The 22,509-nt window shown below is 44.7% G+C and overlaps 1 protein-coding gene across 9 annotated transcripts in view; it reads left to right on the plus strand.

Annotated features, from left to right (window-relative positions):
* adgrb3 (adhesion G protein-coupled receptor B3) overlaps positions 1-22,509 on the plus strand; it is a 990,062-nt gene that overhangs the window by 621,159 nt on the left and 346,394 nt on the right. For all 9 annotated transcript variants that reach the window (XM_078541844.1, XM_078541846.1, XM_078541847.1 and 6 more), the window contains 3 exons: positions 6,267-6,461; positions 10,427-10,495; positions 15,790-15,898. In XM_078541844.1, the coding sequence (XP_078397970.1) occupies positions 6,267-6,461; positions 10,427-10,495; positions 15,790-15,898 (373 nt within the window). The remainder of the gene's footprint in view (positions 1-6,266; positions 6,462-10,426; positions 10,496-15,789; positions 15,899-22,509) is intronic.

Consider the following 22,509-nt stretch of genomic DNA (forward strand, 5'->3'; position numbering starts at 1 on the left):
AATTCAATATTTGTTTTAAAAAAAAATTCTGGAATTAAAAGTCCAATGATGACCATGATGACCATTGTCGATTATTGTAAAAACTTACCTGGTTTACTCATGCCCTTTAAGGAAGGAAATCTGGTCTAGCTAACCTGTGATTCCAGACGTGCAGCAATGTGGTTGACTTGACTCTTAAATGCCCTTTGAAATGGCCTAACAAGCCAATCAGTTATAACAAAGTCACAAAAAAGGAATGAAATCAGACGGACCACTCGACATTGACTGAGGCACTGGAAACGAAAATGGTCAAGTCCTCCTCCTTACTAACATCTGGGGGCTTGTTTCAAAATTGGGGGAGCTGTCTCACAAACTAGTCAAGCAACAGCCTGACATAGTCATCCTCATGGAATCATACCTTACAGATAATGTCCCAGACACCACCATCACCATTCCTGGGTATGTCCTGTCCCATGGGCAGGACAGACCCAGCAGAGGTGGAAGCACAGAGGTATGGAGTTGGGAGGGAATTGCTCCTTGGAGTCCTCAACATCGACTCTGGACCCCATGAAGTCTCATGGCATCAGGCCAAACATGGGCAAGGATAACTCCTGCTGATTACCATGTACCGTCCTCCCTCAGCTGATGAATCAGTGCTCCTCCATGTTGAACATCATTTGGAGGAAGCACTGAGGGTGGCAAGGATGTTCTCTGGGTGGGGGACTTCAATGTCCATCACCAAGAGTGGCTCGGTAGCACCACTACTGACCAAGCTGGCTGAGTCCTAAATGACAGAGCTGCTGGATTGGGTCTGCAGCAGGTGGTGAGGGATAAAACACACTTGATCCCATCCTCACCAACCTGCCTGCCGCAGATGCATCTGTCCATGACAGTATCAGTAAGAGTGACCAGCGCACAGTCATTGTGGAGACCAAGTCCCGGCTTCACATTGAGGATGCCCTCCATCGTGTTGTGTGGCACTACCACCATGCTAAATGGAATAGATTTCAAACAGATCTAGCAACTCCAGACTAGGCATCCATGAGTCGCTGTGAGCCATCAGCAGTAGCAGAATTGTACTCGAATACAATCTGTAACCTCATGGCCTGGCATATCTCCCATTCTACCATTGCCATCAAGCCAGGAGATCAACCCTGGTTCAATGAATATTGCAGGAAGGCATGCCAGGAGCAGCACTAGGCATACCTAAAAATGAGGTGTCAACCTGGTGAAGCTATAACACAGGATGCCAAACAGCATAGGCAGCAAGTGATAGACTGAACGAAGCTATCCCACAACCAACGGATCAGATCTAAGCTCTGCAGTCCTACCACATCCAGTCGTGAATGGTGGTGGACAATTAAACAATTTACTGGAGGAGGAAGCTCCACAAATATCCCCATCCTCAGTAATGGAGGAGCCCAGCACATCAGTGCAATAGATAAGGCTGAAGCATTCACAACATTCTTCAGCCAGAAGTGCCGAGTGGATGATCCATCTCAGCCTCCTCTGGAGGTCCCCAGCATCACAGATGCCAGTCTTCAGCCAATTCGATTCACTCCACGTGATATCAAGAAATGGCTGAAGGCACTGAATACTGCAAAGGCTACGAGCCCTGACAATATTCCGGCAATAGTACTGAAGATTTGTACTTGCTGCGCCCAGCCAAGCTGTTCCAGTACAGCTACAACACTGGCATCTAACCAGCTATGTGGAAAATTGCCCAGGTATGTCCTGTAGACAAAAAACAGGACGAATCCAACCCGGCTAATTACCGCCCCATCAGTCTATTCTCGATCATCAGTGAAGTAATGGAAGGGGTCATCAACAGTGCTATCAAGTGGCACTTGCTTAGCAACAACCTGCTGACTGATGCCCAGTTTGGGTTCCGGCAGGGCCACTCAGCTCCTGACCTCATTACAGCCTTGGTTCAAACATGGGCAAAAGAGTTGAACTCCAGAGGTGAGGTGAGAGTGACTGCCCTTGATATCAAGGCCGCATTTGAACCGACTGTGGCATCAAGGAGCTCTAGCAAAACTGGAGTCAATGGGAATCAGGGGGTAAACTCTCTGCTGGTTGGAGTCATACCTAGCACAAAGGAAGATGGTTGTGGTTGTTGGAGGTCAGTCATCTCAGCTCCAGGACATCACTGCAGGAGTTCCTCAGGGCAGTGTCCTTGGCCCAAACATCTTCAGCTGCTTCATCAATGACCTTCCTTCCATCATAAGGTCAGAAGTGGGGATGTTCGCTGATGATTGGACAATGTTCAGCACCATTCATGAGTCCTCAGATACTGAAGCAGTCCATGTCCAAATGCAGCAAGACCTGGACAATATCCAAGCTTGGACTGACAGCGGCAAGTAACATTCGCACCACACAAGTGCCAGGCAATGACCATCTCCAACAAGAGAGAATCTAACCATCACCTCTTGACATTTAATGGCATTACCATCGCTGAATCTCCCACTGTCAATATCCTGGGTGTTACCATTGACCAGAAACGGAACTGGACTAGTCATATAAATACTATGGCTACAAGAGCAGGACAGAGGCTAAGAACCCTGTGACGAGTAACTCACCTCCTGACTCTCCAAAACCTGTCCCCAATCAAACATGCACAAGTCAGGAGTGTGATGGAATACTCCCCACTTGCCTAGATAAGTGCAGCTCCAACAATACTCAAGAAGCTCAACATCATCCAGGACAAAGCAGCCCATTTGATTGGCATCCCATCCACAAACATTCACTCCCTCCACCACTGTAGCAGCAGTGTGTACCATCTACAAGATGCAATGCAGGAGTTCACCAAGACTCTTTAGGCAGCACCTTCCAAACCCATGGCCACCACCACCTGTAAACTCCCTTCCAAGCCACTCACCTTCCTAACTTGGAAATATGTTTCCATTCCTTCATTGTCATTGGGTCAAAATTCTGGACCTCTCTACAAAACAGCACTGTGGGTGTACCTACACCGCATGGACTGCAGCGGTTCAAAAAGGCAGCTCACCACCTCCTTCTCAAGGGCAGTTAGGGATGGGTAATAAATGCTGACCTAGCCAGCGACACCCACATCCCTTGAATGAATTTTTAAAAAGCCCAGGTCCCCGGTGCTCAACATTTCCCCAGGTTGTCAGCCCTCTGTCACTGACTATCACAGTGTCCTCTTGGCCAAAATCCTGAAGTAAAAGCTACGTATAAAGCAATCATTCTTTACCAAGTTTGTCTAGCAACACACCCAGCACACTCTTATGCTTTCCCTGAGTGCGTGTCTTCCTGCTGCCTTTGCCTGTCCTGGTGCTCCTACACAGTGTTACCTCAGTGCCTGCAGCACAGCTGGTGGAAGGCTGCTGACTCTTACTGGAAGAGGCTGCAGATGGCCTTGCAGGACACCCTCAACAGCTGGGGACCTTGAGGACCCAGCTTCAAACTGCATCACCTCAACATGGGTGACAGCATTCTGTGCTAGCTGGCTGACAACAGCAAGGGCACTGGCAGAGTGGCTATGCTGGGAGGATGAATACTCTAGCACTGACAGAGGACAACAGGTTCATGCTCCACAGAGTCACTACAACTGACACTCTCCCAAGGCAGTACCTCCAGTAATCCTAGTGATCTGTGCGCGGACAGATTGCTGGACTGCTTTGAGAGCCTGCATGTCTCTTTGATCACTGGCGCCTGCAGCTATGATGGTAGCAGTTTGAGCCTGCCAGGCAGCAAGCTTGATAATGACAAGATGCTGCCTGGCAGCCCTGCCAAGACACCTAGCATTTCCAACAGCTTTTTCTAACCTCTGCAGCAGAACTCTTGTGTATCCTTGTCCTCTGGGGCTCTGGAACCCATTCAACCCTTTCCCACTGCGCTGGCAGCAGGCCTGCCGCCCTGGTGACTCACCACTTGCAGATTCCTGCCTCTCTGCTACTCTCTAAGATTCACGTAGTGCCAATATCTGAGCTGTTGGCCTCGAGTGTCAGATAAAGTGACAGTATTTCTTCTAGCTCTGTCAGTTCTCCCTCCTGACCTTCAACTCCCACCCTTTGGCTGGTCAGGCAGTAGTTCTTGGGTGTCTGAAGACATAACTGCACAAGAGTAGAGTGGTAGTGAGGGAACATGGGAATAGTAAGAGGTGCATGGTTACACAATCAGCAGCTTGCACATTATAGCAGTTTGCAGTTCTGGGTGAAGTGAATTTGAGAAGTTCCATAAGGCGGGATCATATCATCAGCCTTGATAGCTTCAGTGATGGTTGACCTCATTGACGCCAATTTCAATTACTCCCATTACCATCTCCATGGGGGGTAAGGGCATGCCTGCACCCTGCTGCCCCTGCCATTTATGAGAAACTTGGAAGGATTTACACAAAGAAGGGGACCATTCGGCCCATCATGCCATGCTGCCTAAGAAAGAGCTATCCAATTTAACCCCACCTGTCAACTCTTGTTCTGTAGCCCTTTAGGTTATTGCATTCCAAGTGTATGTCCAAGTATTTTTTAAAATGTGGTGAGGGTTTCTGCCTCAACCACCCTTTCAGGCAGTGAGTTCTTGACCCTCTCCACCCTCTGCCTTAAAAAAATTCTCCTCAACCCCCCCTCGAATCCCTCCACCAATTACTTTAAATCTATGCCCCTGTCTATTGATGTCTCTGTGAACAGAAATGGATCTGTCCTATCTAATTTATTTTGGCCCTCATAATTGTAGACATCTCAGTGAAATGTCCCTAAGCCTCCACTGTTCCAAAGGAAGCAAAGCCAGCCATTATATGCCATCTTGTCCTGCAAAAGAGAGGTAAATGTATCAGTGTGCAGTGTGTTTGGGTCATGTGCCTGCCACAGTTGAATAGCTGGCTGTATGTGGAAGATGTGAGTGTTTGCAGCTTCAGCAATGCTAAGTGCATGAGGGTGAGGCAAAGCCCATGAGCATGAGCTATTCATCTTGGTTGGTAGAGATTTTTGGTAGGTGGGTGTGGCAGATGTGGCGAATGGAACAGAACATGAGACTCTTGGTGCAGTTGGAGATGGCATTACCTTGACCACACGTGCGGTCATTGAACTTCTTACAGCACTGCATCCAGATTTTTAGTGGAAGATTGGTGGCATTAACAGCCCGAACCCCGTGAGGAAAAAGAACCTCTCTGCTCCTGTCAATCTCCTGCACCAAGGTCTCCAACACGGCTTCCATGAACCTCGTAGCACGCACTCTGGTCTGATGCGCCATTTCTGTTCCACCCTCCAGGTCTTTCATTTATCCTCGAGGAGTTTTAGCCCATGTTTCAGCTAGCATGTGCCTTGTCTTTAAGAGGTACAGGCTGTCTTTAAGTAGGGCAGGTAAGTGGTGCTAGCCTCGCATACATTTGGGCCCTCTACCGAGATGTGATTCCATTTAACAGCATGTTTAGAGTTGGCTTGAGTGCAACAAAACTTTTAAATAGCAGGTGGCCCAAGCTTGCCTGTTTCCTCCGTTACTTCGAATGGATGCATGGGAACCGTGCACTGTGATCCCTTTGCCCAATTCTGGGAGCTATCCAATTTAACCACCGCTGTATTTTCTGGTGAGGGAATTATGAAATAGAGGACATAACTTTAAAATTAGAGCTAGGTCATTCAGAACTGGTGTGGGAGGTACTCCTTCACACAGAGGGTAGTGGAAATTTGGATTGTATTCTCCAGAAAAGCTATGGATGTTGGGGGACAATTGGAACTTTCAAGACTGAAAGATAAATTTTTTTGTTAGGTAAGGGTATCAAAGGATATGGAAGAAAGATGGGTAAATAGTCTTAGGAGACTGATCAGCCAGGATCCGACTGATTGACTAGGCAGACTCAAGGGACTGAATGGCCTACTCCTGCTCCTTTTTAATTTATTCATTCATTGGATCTGGGTGTCGCTGGATAGGCTGGCATTTAATGCCAGAATTTGTTGCCCATCCCTAATTGCCCCTCAAGAAGGTGATGATGAGCTGCCTTCTTGAACTGCTGCAGCCACAACTGGCCAAGATTCCTGCTCCTGATTATTAGCTGGCTGCACCATGCTGGATAAGCTTGTGTGAGTGTGAGGTTAGACACTGATGTTCATCGTACTTAAATATCTGAATGGATCAAAGATGAATAATGGTCACAGGGAAAAAGTACAGGGGCGTGACCAACAGAGAGTCAGTAACATCAGGAGGAGTCATAGAATCATTAGGGCACAGAAGGAGGCCAGGCAGCCCATCAGGTTCCAGTGAGGAGAAAAGAGAAAAGCATTGCCATGGATTATTCCTGCTGCTGCATTTCATGTATATGTTTCCTTTAGGTTAAGGAACATCTTGCGAAGGGACAGAGGACACTGGCAGGTGAAGGAATGTCTCAAGTAACAAAGACCCTCTTGGATTTAACACAGAGAAGAAACTTCTATGGTGGGGATCTACTGGCCTGTGTTGAAATTCTTCGAAATGTCACTGATACATTCAAAAGAGCAAGTTATGTCCCTTCATCTGACGATGTACAGGTAATATCTCAGGCCTCTTAACATGGAAATTACGTTGGAAATGTTACAGTTGTAAACGCAGGAAAGAATGCTAGTTTTCACAGGCTGGGAGTTAACCTGATGGAACAAATCACCTATCCATAGGGTTGCCAACCCTCCAGGGTTAACCTGGAGTCTTCAGATATTAAAATAAAATCTCCCGGACACTGCTGAGAGCAATCAGAACATTGGGTAGAATATTTTGCTCGTCAGGTGGGCGTGCGCCTAGCCCAGCCGAGTGTAAAATGACGCACAATGACGTCGGGCGAGCATCTCAATGTCTCCACACACTTGCGCGATACTTCAGTCGGCAGGCGCATGCGGGAGTCAGCAGTGCGCCCGGCAACAATTAAACAGCCTATTAAGGACCATTACATTCATAATTAAAAGAAATTCTTTGCTGCCCGGCCAGTCTTACGGTTGTCGGGCAGGTGAATTGGCCAGGGGTCCTTTGGATTTTTTTGCGAAACCTCAACCACGGGCGGGATGAGGTTTCAATCAGTGATTTTAAAAAATAAAAAATTTCCAACCCAATTTCTAACATGTCCCTGCTCATGTGACAGAGTCACATGAGGGGACATGTTTTTTAACATTTTTAAACTCTATATTTTTTATTTTAAGAATCTTCAGCTCTCTGAGGCAGCTCTATGCCTCAGGGAGCTTTTATGGCACGCACTCTTGCAAGCTTCCACGTTCACCGTTAATTGGCCAGCCAGCATTCAATCACGGGCGGGGCCCAATCGCGGGCGGCAGTCTGTTTCACAGCCGCTCCCACTCAACCTCGCCAAGCCTGCCAGACGACTGGAAAGTCCTGGCCATTGTTCCTGTGTTCATTTTATTTTGAAAAATTTTGCTTATTAATTATTAAACACTGGCGATAGGAAAAATGGTTGTGTGACTAAAAGCCAAGAATCACCCAATTAGTTAACAATTAGTGTAGGAGGGCAGGGCACCAGGAGAATGAACAAGACTAATAGTGCGAGTTGGGGTGGGGGAATTGTGTGGTGGTGGCACAGACAGAGGCAGTTGTGACCAAACCTCCAGGAATGTGTCCAACCTCACTTGGCAATGCAACATGTCTATTGTAGGACCAACCCCAATGACGATGATGGTGAAGGTGAAAATTTCCCCACAATGTTGCTAAGGTGCACAACTCGCCAGACAGTGTAGGCAGTATGGAGCAAAAATTAAATCACCAAAGCTAGAAAAGTGAAAAGTAAGTTGGAAGACTATGACAGCTCAATCAACATCTGAAAGAGAAATACTAATATACCAGGTAATTGCACTGAAATTTTTTCCCGACAATTTAACACATCACATGCCAGGAAAAAATTACAGTGGACATCAGCCAGCCCAGCCCCTGCTGAAGAGAAACCTGCCTCCATCTACTTCCTATAAGAATCATTTTAAAGCCTGCCAACCATTCCCTGGGAAGTGTCCTACTGCCCCTTGTAGCTGTTGCCAGAGCACTGCTCCCCTAGGATCCATTGATAAACCAGCTTTCCTTCATCGTAAAGACAGCCTCCATCCTAAGTCTAGCTAGTTCCCCATACATCTACGGTCGTATAAAAATAAAGCAGAGAACACTCCCAAAATGTCACCAACTGTTTCAGCTCCTGATTAACCCACTGCCCATGTCCTGCAGTTAGAGTTTACAAAGCAAATTTTTTGTTTTTGAATATTCTTTCATGGGATGTGGGCGTCACTGGTAAGGCCAGCATTTGTTGCCCATTCCTAATTGCTCTTGAACTGAGTGGCTTGCTAGGTGAGGTCAATTTTGGAGTATTGTGTGCAGTTCTGGTCGCCTAACTACAGGAAGGATATCAGTAAGATTGAGAGAGTGCAGAGAAGATTTGCTAGGATGTTGCCGGGTCTTAAGGAGTTGAGTTACAGGGAAAGATTAAACAGGTTGGGACTTTATTCCTTGGAGCGTAGAAGAATGAGGGGAGATTTGATAGAAGTTTACAAAATTGTGAGAGTAAATGCGAGTAGGCTCTTTCCACTTAGATTAGGAGAAATAAACATGAGAGGACATGGCTTTAGGGTGAAAGGAGAAAGGTTTAGGGGGAACATTAGGGGGAACTTCTTCACTCAGAGAGTGGTGAGAGTGTGGAACGAGCTACCATCTGACGTGGTAAATGCGGGCTCAAGTTTTAAGAATAAATTAGATAGATACATGGATGGGAGAGGTCTGGAGGGTTATGGACTAGGTGCAAGTCAATGGGACTAGCAGAATAATATTTCGGCACAGACTAGAAGGGCCGAATGGCCTGTTTTCTGTGCTGTAGTGTTCTATGATTCTATGGTTCTATGGCAGTTAAGAGCCAACCACATTGCTATGGGGTCTGGAGTCACATGTAGGCCAGATTGGGTAAGGACAGCAGATTTCTTTCTCTAAAAGGCGTTAGTGAACCAGATGTTTTTTAAATACAATCAATGATAGTTTCATGGTCACCATTGCTGAGACGAGCTTTCAATTGCAGCTTTATTTATTGAATTTAAATTCCACCGGCTGCCGGGGTTGGATTTCAACCCTTGTCTCCAGAGTGTTAACCTGGGCCTCTGGATTACTAGTCCAGTGACAGTGCTACTACACCACCATCACACACAAAATAAATTTGAGTCGCCTGATGGCCAGGGAGAGAGGAAGTGTAAGACAATCTCTACGAGGTGGGGCAGGCGGGCAGGGTGGGTGTGGGGAACTAGAATTTGGGGCAGACCCTGGATCTGCCAGATTTTCACCCATTTAACGTGCACAGGAAATTGCACATTATTTAAGCACATTCCCCTAATGTCCTTCACAGATGTTGGAGGCATGTTGTATGGTTCATGGGAGATGCATCCAGGCTGCTGAGAGCAGATACGGGTTCTATTTCTGGGCCCTGTGGAGACAGTGCCCGTAATGTTCAGGCACCTCACTGATATGGGCAAGTATCTACGTGACGCCATTCCTACGATCTGGGATGGGAGGGAGATGGTGTCAATAGCTATACAAAGTGATGGCCCACACCAAATTTTCAGCCCTTTAAATTTTTGGTGCACCTGGCTCATTACTGGTCAGAGCTGAAAATGAAGTATTCCTACACGTTAATGCATCTCACCACAGTGCAAAGTGAAATGTAATGCACTTTGTAAATGAGGAATTACTGAGTAATTTGCCTTTAAACTCTTGGCTCTGCAATTTATCATTTATAAACTGGAACTCAGGCTCGGGTGAAGTGTTGGGAAGTTGGGCGGGCGGGCGGGCCTAGGAGCAGCCGTGAAACCGACCGACACCCACGATTGGGCACCGACCGCAGTTTCACGCTGGCTGGTCAATTAACGGCCAGTCAGCGTGAATCGTGCGCTGCAACGCTCAGCGCTGCCTGGGTTGTTGGGGGGGAGGAGGGCGAGCGCGGATGTCAGCTCATGCACGGGGGTGGGCTCAGTGAAAGTTCCCTGAAGGCACAGAGCTGCCTCAGGGAGCTGAAGACTTTTAACACTAAAAATTAACAATTGAAAAATAAGGAAAACATGTCCCCTCATGTGACTCTGTCACATGAGCAGGGACATGTTAAAAATATTTTTTTTAAAATCACTGGTCAAGACCTCATCCCGCCCGTGGACGGACAACGGAAAATTCCATTTAATTAATTGATTAAGGGCCTTAGTAGGCCTTTCAATTGTCGGCTGGCATGCTGCTGCCTCTCATGTGCGCCCGCCGAGCGAAATATCGCGAGAATGTGCGATGATGTCAGGACGCTCGCCCGACGTCAACATGCACTATTTTTCTCCTGTTCAAGTCGGGCACGTGCCCGCCCATGAATTATGATTGATTGCAATTTGACTTTTAAGACCACGTTTGATGCCTAAAGTAACCACATTTTTTGATTTTGAACACATGCTAATTTTCCAAAGCTTTAACTGATTTTGACAGCTACTCTATGAGTTGTACCGTTTCTCCACAGAATTTCTTTCAAATCATCAGTAACCTTCTTGAAGAGGAAAACAGGGAGAAGTGGGAAGATGCACAACAGGTATCGCTTTAAACTTGCATTCACATAGCACCTTTAATGATAAGATGCTTCTCAAGCAGTTAACTGACGACCAAAAAAGGAAACGGTAGATGTGAAACATGTTTTTGAAGATGGGGTTCAGGGAGAACATTCTAGTGTGCAGGTGAAATCTGTCACTGAAAGTAGAGGGGAGCCAAGGAAACACATACTGTTAGTTTTGCACTAACCTTTGGAACTACCTTGCAGGGGAATAATCACTAGGAAGCGAAAGTTAAAATGCCGAGTGGGCTATCTGAGCTGAGGTTGTTGGAGCATGGTGTCGATGGTGGGGAAGTCTTTGGTTGCCTGCTGGTACCCCATTTCCCAGGTTCTTTTTCGCCCTCAGCAGCTTTCAGACACAGCATAATGTTTGCAATGGAGTGAACTGGGAGTAGAGTGAAGGCTTTACAAAAGGGAATTTGGTGAGAGTGGGGATTGAAAATAGAGGGGGAAAGGGTGCTAAGTAAATTAACTGAGGATCAAAAGCACTTTAACCTCACCTGCCCATTCAGAAACTGATGAGATCAGGTACAACACTGGCTTTACAACCTCCCATCGCCCTCCCCGCCCCCAACAAAGGGGATAATCCCATTGATTCCCTTGATCCCATGGGTTCCTTCTAGCAAGTTAGGTTAACTCCCTAAGTGATCAATTCCTTCCTTTAACTTATAACTATATGGGAGATTAAAAGGCCACTAAACTTAAAAAGTACAAATGAATAAGTAAGAGCCAAGAGCAAAAACTTAACTAGTAGCTTTGCACAAGTAATAAAAAGAAAATAAATATAATCTGCCATCAGTAAGAGGAAGAAATAGGCTCCATAAAACTTAAACTGAGCAACTGACAGCATCTTCCGGACCCATGACCACTACCATCTAGAAGGATAACGGCACCACCTGCAAGCTCCCCTCCAAGCCACTCACCATCCTGACTTGGAAATATATCGCTGTTCCTTCACTGTTGCTGGGTCAAAATCCTGGAACAACTTTCCTAACAGCACTGTGGGTGTACCTACACCACACGGACTGCAGCAGTTCAAGAAGACAGCTCACCACCACCTTCTCAAGGGCAATTAGGGATGGGCAATAAATTGCTGGCCTAGCCAGCGACGCTTGCATCCCATTAAATAATTCAAAAAATACAATAAAAGGTAGCTATAAGGAATAAAATTAACTCCACCTGAGAATCAAAATTTTGTATTAAAGGTGCATCTGTCAGCTCTGTAGATTGATAACTAAAGATTGGCTGTACAAGTCTTAGAAAGAAGGAAGGGAAGATATTGGCAGCACAAACATTTTGCTGGGATTGCAGAGCGTGGTAGTAAGACTTTCCCAGATGACCACCTGTGGGAAATGTCTATTTCTCGAACTACTTCAGCTCAGCATCGTTGTCTTTGATGCTCCAATCTGCATGGTTTACCCCAAAACACAGTTCCACCACATAGAGCATTGCATGTCTAAAGGGTGGAATGTGTGACTGAGTCATCAGAATAAGGGAAACCTAGTGGACGGAGGGAAAGAGGCACCACTGAGATTGGTCGTGATGCACTTGTTACCTGTGGACAATGACACAATTGCTAAGATAAGGAAAAAGCCAGAATGTTAAATTAAACACTGTGAGGAAGAAGGCACACCAGTGGGAAAGGAGCAGAATAGAAATGTACACCAATCGCCAAAAGTTAATGCACAATCCCAAAAAATAGCCAGAAAGGACAATGGAATGTTGTCCTATGAGGGGACTGAAATACAGAGGGAAGGAAGTGATGCTTCAGTTGTACAAAGTGTTGGCTGGGAGCCAGTGGGGTATTGCTTTCAGTTCTAGGTACATCTCCTCTGAAGCAATATTTTGGTCTTTGGAGAGCGTACAGCACAGATTCACCAAAATTATACAAGGACTTGCAGGGTTAAGTTATGAGGACAGGTTGCAAAAACTTGCCTTGTCCTCAAGTTTAGGAAGTTGAGGGATGATCTCAAATGTGAGTACAGAGAAACTATTTTCTCTGGTGGGAGAATCCAAAATAATGAGGGGGAGGAGGATGTTACAATTAATGCCAGTTCCTTCAGCAAGGAACCTTTCATGCAAGGGCATTAGGCTGTGGACACTGGATTAATTGGAATTTTTGAGACTGAGACTGACTGACTTTTATTAAGTAAGGACACCAAGGAATAAGGAGTAAAGGTGGGTAAATGGAGCTGAAATACCGCTGTGATATAATTGAATGGTAGAATAAACTTGAGGGGTTGAATGGCCCACTCATGTTCCTATGCTTCTATCTATCTCTGGCTATGTATTGGTGTTATATCACCAGTTACATAAAGTACAAAACAAAACAGCCTTTTGAGAGAGCTAAGATATACTAGCACTGAGTTAGGAATATACAAAATTAAATTTTATCAGGGGGAATCTTTCACTGCAATTCTTTGAGAAGATACTGATAATAAAAAGTATGTTCTGACATCCAACCAGGAAATGCGTCTATCCACTTTAGTTAGCACAAAGGCTAACATTTCAGCTTAATAAACTTGTTAACAAACTGATGTAGCCTTCAGTTAGTTTATGATGCTGAATTGCTTAACTTAAACTACCTATGGGCTACATGGTGCTGGAAGGTCTGTGTACCGATGAGGACACATCCTAGGTTTGGTGGGACTCCAAATCACCTACTAAAGTCCACCCTGCAAGTTTGGAATGTTTGCATTGAGGTAATCCATATCACCAATGCTATTTCATGTGATAGCGTGTCTGTTGACACCATGGCCCAGATTTTCACTCCTGAGGTGGGTAGGGCAAGTAGGGAAAAGGTGGGATCTTCATTTGGGGGAAGAGGGTGGTGGGTACAGGTGCAGATGGAATCAGACCACTGTCCCTGGATGCCGATCAGAGGTAGCCACAGGGGCTGCCAAGCACAGAGGCGGGCCTCAGTTTTCTGGAATTTCATCCCAGTTGTTTGCAGATATTTTAGGCCCTCACCCCTCACACCCCCTCACCTCCCCATCCATTCTCCATGCCCCATCCATGCCAGCTCAGGTCAATTCATGCCCCCACCTTCCACCAATGGCTCCATCAAACCTTCCATGCCAACTCATGCCCCCACTCACCTCTATAGTCCCTTATAGCCCTCATGATAGTTTGATGCCAATTCATACAAACACATGCCCCCACCCCTTATGGTCCCTATGATCCGTCATAGTCTCCATGCCAACTAACCCAGTATCCACTATGGACAGATATCAGGAGTCTTGTTGAGAAGAAATAAAATAAAGTTATGAATATCAATAACAGCCTTTACTATATTAAAACATCACTTCCATCCATGAAAGCCCATTCAGAACATTTAAACAAAAACAAAAATTGCTGGACAAACTCAGCAGGTCTGACAGCATCTGTGGAGAGAAAGACAGGGTTGACGTTTCGAGTCCGTATGACTCTTCTTCAGAGCATTTATAAGATTTAAATCTCTTCAATTACTTAATCCCTTATCACACCAAACAGACTTGTATTCATAACCCCAGATCAAAGACACCTAATCCTTTAACAACCTCTTTGAGCAGTCAATCAAACTATGAATTTAGGACCCCCCTACTGAGATAATGATAGCTTGTGAAAAGCAGCAAAGCATTAATAATGACATAATGATTGCCCTTAGGATAATGACAACAAACAGCTATTGTAACTGCTAGAACCATTTTTTTCTAACTCTCATTGACACGGGTGGGTTAATTTTTAAATTAAAGGGCTGGGGATTTAAATAACTTCACAGCTTGACAGTTCTACAGACATTATCTGACCTTTAAGAGCATTTATATCGACTCTAAAAATTTTGTAACTCTCACCCATTGCTACGGCAAAAAATGGGGTCAGTTTTAACTCAGCACTGTGTTTAAATGGCTCTGCTGAGATCAGGTCTCCCTCATGTGCATCACACCCCATCCTCTTTCCTCTACAGGTGAAAATAGGATCTGAAGGAAATGGGAGCTGGATCTCCGCATGCGGGTCCTGCACACCATTTTGGAAGGTTCTCGGAGACTCCACAGCTCCATGAATATCCAGGCTGCTGTGCCAGCCAAGGAGTTGGGGAATGTGGAGGGTGAAATTTACGATAGAATCACAAAAAACTGTATATTTAACAGGAAAATAAAATCTACTTAATCACAAACAGCAAACAGAGTCTATTGAAATGCACTGTAGCAGCAGGCATTGAAACCACATGCTACAGCAAAGCAGGCTTTAAACAAAATAGTGGGGTGAAGGGATCATGTGAGAGGAGATGTGGTAAATCACAGAGAAACAATGTGGGGGAGACAAGAACTAGCGGACACAGTTTAAGAATATGAGATCTCCCTTTTACGATGCAGGTGAGAAGAAATATTTTCTTTCAGAGGGTCATTAGCCTGTGGAATTCTCTTCCCCACAATGCAGTGGAGGCTACCATTAAATTTATTCAAGGCTGTTAGATAGATTTTTGATAGAGAAGGGAGTCGACCGTTGTGGGGGGGGGGCAGCAGGGAGGAAAGTGGAGTTGAGACCACAACCAGATCAGCCATGATCTTATCGAATGGTGGATGAGACTCAAAGGGTTGAATGACCTACTCCACCTCCTAAACCCTACGTTCTTATTTTCTTCAGCAAACAGAGTCTATTTAAAAAGAGTCTATTCAAGCTGTTGCAAATAATCTATAGAGTCTATTTGAAAGGTTACCAGCTACAGAAAACAAAACCAATGGCTGAAATTGCAGCAACATCTCCTGATAAAAGCAGGGATTATTTTTTCCAGAAAAATGCAGTGAGTGGAGGATCATTCCATATAAATTATGTGTGTAAAGTCAATCCCGGTCACCTACAGCAGCGTGATTGACAGGAGAATTACCCATTCATTTCTATTCTGGCTGAGAATAGTGCTTTCCCTATATATAGCCATGAGGAAGAGACAAAATGGATGAAGACTGCAGACAAAGAAATCATGAAATCAGCCTTTAATGGGTGAGCTTGTGAAGGTTAGCACTCAGCAGGTCAGTGTAAGATGATCAGAGAGGATTTTCTCAGGCCATGTAGCTAGCATTGACCACATTACCCAAAATAAAGTATCAGTTGTTTCCTTGCAAATCACCTTTAGTCACTACTTGCTTTGTTTGACAAGCAAAAAATGTACAATTTTTGCAAAGTTTGGTCTGCTCCTGTTGAATGCAGTCATTGCATCAATTGTGAATGGAATACATTAATATGTATATCAATTTGGAATGAGTAAAAGTGGTGTTTTTTATCCCTTTTTTGCACAGGTCTATCCTGGGTCAGTGGAGTTAATGCAAATTATTGAAGATTTCATACATGTTGTAGGCATGGGAATGATGGACTTTCACAACTCCTACTTAATGACTGGAAACCTAGGTGGGTGAGATACAGATTAACTTTTTTTGTCTGGCGTTTGGTCGATGGTTAGCCCTTCTGTTTAGCCACGTTTTTACACAAATGGAGCTGAGCTTTTCCAGCATCTATGTATTATTACCAAACAGTCACATTCGTGAAGCATTCTTTGGGACTTGAGCAAATGCTTTTCACTCTTCAAGGTCCCATTGAAGATTTTAAGAAAACATGATTAATGCTAGTGTGCTGTGAGTTCTATCTCTGCTCGTCCCTCGTTGATGTGTCATTTTTTCAGACTTTCTTTGTTCCTGCCATTCTTGTATGCTTATAAAATAGATGGATATGCTGTTGGAAAATCATATACTTTCCTATTTTTGGATCAAGAGACTATATCATAAGTAGAGACTAGAGAAGCCAGGCATCTCCCCTTTGAGCAAGAAGGTTAAGGGGAGATTTAACAGAGATCTCCAAAATTATAGGGGGTAAGCAAATAGAAAGTTTCCACTAGTAGTTACCAGAGGACATCAATTTAAGGTAATTTGCAAAAGAACCAGACGTGAGATGAGAAGATTTTTTTTATGCCTAACAAGTTGGAATGATCTGAAGTGCATTACCTAAAAGGGAAACAAATTCACTGGCAACTTTCAAAAGCAAATTTGATATAAGCTTGAAAAGCGAAGATCTACAGGTCTAAGGGGAAAGTGCAGAAGAGTGGGACTAATTGGATAGCCCTTTCAAAGAGCCAGTACAGACGCGATGGACCGAGTGGTCTCATTTTATGCTGTATGATTCTATGATACTCTGATTCTAAGAACGCCTAAATCAGTTATGTGGGAGGGTACGGGGTAGAACACTTTTACATAATTTTGTGCTTTGATGCTCACAAGCACTCCCTACAGCAGTTAAGGTTCTGGAGAGATAAGCCTTGATGGTTCAAATGGCCTCTTCTCATTGTTGTGATTGACTCCATGGCAGCTGTGGGATTTAAATTCAACTAGCAAATCTGAAATTGAAAGCTAGTCTTAGTAATGGTGACCTTGAAACTGTCATTGATTATCATTAAAAACCCATCTGGTTCACGGAAAGGAAATCTGCTGTCCTTACCTGGTTTGATGTATGTGACTCCAAACCCACAGCAACGTGGCTGATTCTTAATTGTCCTCTACAGTGGCCCAGTAAGTCACTCAGTTCAAGGGAGTTAGAGATGGGCAACAAATGCTGGCCTTCTCAATGAAACCCAAATCCCAAGAATTAATAGAGAAAAAAATTCCCAGTTCCCTGCTGAAAGAGATTTTTAAAAAATTTTTACCCCGTTGGTTTGAGCTGATTCAAGGCTCATTCCCAGAAGTGAAAAGTCATGGCATTAAATTTTCCACCATCCGGCTCTTGGTGTGGAATTCATGGGCCAGGAATTCCAATCGGATGTGGAGATTAGCAGCTCCCACCAGATTTCCCATCCGTTAAATTGGATGGGGGATGTCTGACAGGGCCCACTGGCCTTCCTGACCATTTCCTGCTCCACACATTGGGAATATTTGCTCTCTACCAGGCCCAGGAGTTCATAGGCTTGAGAAATTCTCCTGACCTCCTGCCATTACTCCAGTGGGAGATTGGTGGAACCAGCCCAAATAAAAAGAGTGGAGACCCTGCTTCACAACTAGGGACTGGGTGAACACACCACAACCCCCCGCCCCTCAAAATTTCTGAAATCATTGTGTTTGTCGAAACTTTTTAATCAACCCCTCCACCAAGAGTCCCCTGCTGCATATCTTACTAAATCTATCTCTACAATCCTGTTGTTGACTTTCTTATATCACCTTTTCACTGGTATCCCCAAATACTGTTCTCTCCTATTCCCCAGCTTTATCCTGGACTTTTCCCCTGCATTGTCACGTGGAGTCCCTCATATCCTAACTCGCTCCAAGGCTATTTCACCAATTGTGCTTGTGCTTACTGAACTACTTGCTTCTCAGGGGGCAAGCAATACCAACCCCCCCCGCCCCACCCCTGTAAAATTCAGACCCTGGAGTTCATCTGTGGGGATCAGGGAGTGTTTCCGCAAAGTCTTCCAGCAGCTGATAAAACAATAAAGCCCTTAATAGGGTGGATTGCAAGTGGCCTGTGAAAGAGGGAAACTCAATGAATCGAGTAGTATTTTTCCATTTGACGCCTCCTTATGTCAGGTAGATTTTCTGTTTCATCAGCATCTTCTCCCATTATAATTACCAATGCAATTAAACACATAGATTTGTTTCTTATTGAAGCTATAAATTCAAATAATGTAACTAATTGCTTCCTGGATGACTTACCTTACTGAAGGGAGCATGACTGAATGCATTCAAAAGCAAAGTGCAGGTAGATTGGCAGTAAATGCACACTATTACTGACACATAAAAATTCCTTTATGCCCGATAGCCCAAAGATGAGACCAATGTTCTTTAGCCAAGCCTGTGTTCAATTATTACGAATGGTGCACTGTTGAGAAACAGCTAATTCCCAAACGACCAAACCTGCCTGGCAAGATTCAGAATAAATTATCTGCCCAAGAAGTTCCCTAGAGTTTTCATAAAGAAAGATGTATCATATTTCACAACAAAACTTGCATTTATATAGTGACTTTGACTTAGTAAAATGTCTCAAGGTGCTTACAAGAGCGATGGCCAAACAAAATTTGACACTGAGCTACTCAGGGAGACGTTAGGACCGATGACCAAATGCTTGGCCAAAGGGTAGGTTTTAAGGAGAGAGAGAGGTGGGGAGGTTTAGGGAGGGAATTCCTGAGTTTAGAGCCGTGATAAATGAAGGCACAGTCACCAATGATGGAGTGATTAAAACTGGGGATGTGCAAGAGGCCAGAATAAGAGGAGCACAGAAAATTTGGAGTGTTGTAGGGGTAGAGGAGACTACATCGATAGGGAGGGGTGTTGCCATGAAGGAATGACAACCTTCAGCTGAATGTCCAGGTACCGTCTGTCCTACGTCAATCTCTTTTACCTCATCTCTCCAGAATCAATACTGAACTGTGCTGAAGGAATGACTAGGCTGCTTAGTGTTTATTGTATATAGTCAGGGACCACAGGTACCACTTAGTGGTGTGAAGACCGCTATCAAGGGTTCTCGAGCGAATTCCATAGCATCTTCAAAGCTAAAAACCTGCTACATCCATGAAGGAAACTGTACCGTCACTGTGGATCTTTATCACTCAGGTGTTCTGAGATGGCTGTTGAGTTGCTGATTGCTCTATGGCGGCCTGTAGGTTTCCCATAACCTCTCACGCAGTAACACAAAGGTCGGGAGGTACACTTCTGGTAGTCTACACTGAGTGCCAGAGCAGCCAGTGGACAGTGGCAGAAAGCAGGGGGAGGTACAGAAAAGGAGCAGAAACATTTCATTATTCTAACGTTTATTTTATCTTTGGTTTCCTAGTGGGTTGAACAAAACAGGAGCACTCCTCCGAGAGCCACCATGAAAGATCGGGCCTTCCCTCCCATTCATGCCTGACACCCTTGCCCCAAGTTAAAATTGGCTCAGGTGAATCCTTGATGGCGTTAAAACTATGAAGTGAAAAAAAAAATTGATGAAAGAATGAAGGAACTCGCATTTCTATTTTGCCTTTCACAATCTCAGGACGTTTCAAAGAGCATTGCTGCCGAAGGAATACTTTTGAAGAATGGTCACTATTGTAATGTCAGAAACGCAACAGCCAATTTGCACACAGCAAACTTCCACAAAGAGCAATGTGATAACGACTAGATCATCTGTTTTAGGAATATTGATTGAGTGATAAATATTGACTAGGGCACTGGGGAGAGCTCTTCTGCTCTTCTTTGAAATGGTGCCCTTGGATCCTTACAGTGGAGATGAGGCCTACTTTTAATCACCAGAATTTTACAATCCACTGGAGCAGGATAACAGAGAGGGAGGCATAAAATTGGGCACCATGGCAGTGGTGCCAATTAATGATCATTTAAGGGCCTTCCCTTCTGACACAAGGATTTTACCTGCAGCGCAAGGCCTGCCTCAAACTAATTAACATTCTGACAGTCGTAAATTGGCTGTAGGGTGAACTAGCCAAGCAATGGCAGACTAACCACCAACTTTTAGTTGGGGTGGTGCGGGTGGGAACCCCAAACCCAAGCATAAAATTCAGTTCATCTGTAAGATGGCACCTCTGACAGTGCAGCACTCCCTCAGTAACACACTGGAGTGTCAGCCTAGATATTATGCTCAAATCTCTGGAGCGGGACTTGAACACAGGAGTGCTCCCAACTGAGCCATGGCTGACTCCTATTAGCCAAATTCCCTTTATTTATTACCTTAGAATATACACCATAGTTTGGCTGTGGTTCCTACATGTGCAAATTACACTCAAAGCTAGATGAGAGCTTGCAAATAATGCTAGCAAAGGCAGCCTACTCTTGAGTGGTCCCTGATGTTGATCTACTTAAGAATTACATAACTCTTCAGTCTTTCTAGGTTGCTTAATGATACTTGATCAGGTGTTCAGGAACCAGAGAGTGGAAAGTTGGCTCATATGTCAGATTGATTAGTAGCTTAGGGGTCTGGGGAGTAGCGAATGTCTTTTCTTGTTCATTGATAAGCTACTTTGAGGCCCAGGGACTGATGGGTTATCTTAAGCAAAGTAGGTCACAAGGAAAATTCAGTGCTTCTAGCAGGAAGCCACTCTCAAAGAAAAAGTGGGTTGATGAGAATACTAGGACATGACTCTCCAACCAGTGTTCCTTTTGAGTATGCCCCCCTGCTAAGAGTGCTGAACGTACCCTGAGGTCTCAGTCTAATGATGCTCCACCTTAAATGGCCTTTTACATCCTGGAGCAGGGTCAATAAATGGATTAGGGAGACACAGCGGATTGCACCACTTTGCAAGTAAAACCTTGAAATTTTCTAGATGAATGCACAGATAGATCCACCTCGAGTAAGAGCCCACTAATCCACTGCTTGACATCCCATCTATCAGAGATGAGAGTGCAAAGCAAGTGTTGGCGTGGGCTTTAAAATCTCTTTCTGTATGGCCTGACTATATGGAACTAAGGTGAGGGAATGTGGAAAATGTTCAATTGCAGTCTTGATCATTAGTTGCGGCACTGAGGGGATGTTGCATTGTCAGAGGCGCCATCTTTCATATGAGGCAAGAAACCGAGGCACCGACTGCCCTCTAAGGTGGACGTGAAAGGTCCCTTGGCAATACTCGAAGTAGGGCAAGGGAGTTATCCCCGGTGTCCTGGTCAATATTTATCCCTCAATCAACATCACAACAAACAGACCTAGTCATTATTACATTGCTGCTTGTGGGAGCTTGCTGTGCACAAATTGACTGCTGCATTTCCTACAGCAGTGACTACACTTCAAAAGTACTTTGTTGGCTGTAAAGCACTGTGGGATGTCCTGAGGTTGTGAAAGGTGCTATATAAGTACAAGTTCTCTCCATCCCTTTGTAGCAGGCACTCTGTCAAAAGTATATTCGCCTTCTATCATTACTTTATTCCCTCTTGAAATAACAGCTGAAGGCTTGCAGAAGCAACTGTATAAAACAGTATGACAACTTATTTCTCCTACTTTCTTGGTATTTTCATTGGGAGCTGAAAGGGAATACAATTAATTTCAATCTGCCCATGCTGGAGGTAGGTGGCCTTGGCAATGCTGGTGATTAATATTTATCTTTCTGAAGAGTGGAGCCAAGCTTGAATCAATAATTTGATTTAGTTGATGCCAGCACGTTCCAACCCTCAGGAGGCAGCCTCAATTGGAAGAACACCATATGCTGATGGAGTGGTGTTGCTCAAAATAAACAGTGCCTCAGACTTTTCTGGGTACCAATTCCTGACTAGAACCAGGACTAGAATTAAAAGCAGAGGGACTGGGTGGCAGGATCCATCAAACAGGGCCTGTAGTAACCACACCTCTAAGCTTGTACAACAATGAATACTATTGGCTATGTCTTCAATCAGCTCAGCATGGCATTGGCTCATTGTCAAGGGCCTAGTTACCCCCACTCCTACCTCCCCACCCTTGACTCCGCCATTCCACAACTGATTCTATTTTGTCTGCTGTGCTGAATTGTCTGTCTTAATCTAGTGAGCAGTGTGACATTTGGAGCTTCTTTGATTAGAAGCCAGATAGAAAAAAAATAGCTTGCGCTGCTGGCAACCAGCTAGAGAGGTTCACATCAAATGCAAATACGCACACCAGGAGCCAATAGGGTACTGAACAAGGAGCAGGGAAAGGAAATTTGTGGAACTGATTATGAAAACAACAACAACTTACATTTAGACAGCACCTTTAGGTGTCCTCCATGGTTCAGTGGGTAGCACTCTCACCTCTGAGTCAGAAGGCTGTGGGTTTAAGTCCCACTCTAGGGCTTGAGCACCACAATCAAGGCTGACACTCCAGTGCAGAATTGAAGGAGTGCTGCACTATCACAGGTGCTGTTTTTTGGATGAGATGTTAAACCAAGGCCCTATCTGCATGCTTGGGTGGATTTAAAGGACCCCAAGGCACTACTTCAAAGAAAAACAGTGGAGATACCCCTGGCCAATAATTGTTCCCCAATCAACGTCATAAAAAACAAATTATCTGATCATTATCACATTGCTGTTTGTAGGAGTTTGCTGTGT

Source organism: Cetorhinus maximus, chromosome 5 (assembly GCF_964194155.1).
Source record: "Cetorhinus maximus chromosome 5, sCetMax3.hap1.1, whole genome shotgun sequence".
NCBI classification, from domain to species: domain Eukaryota; kingdom Metazoa; phylum Chordata; class Chondrichthyes; order Lamniformes; family Cetorhinidae; genus Cetorhinus; species Cetorhinus maximus.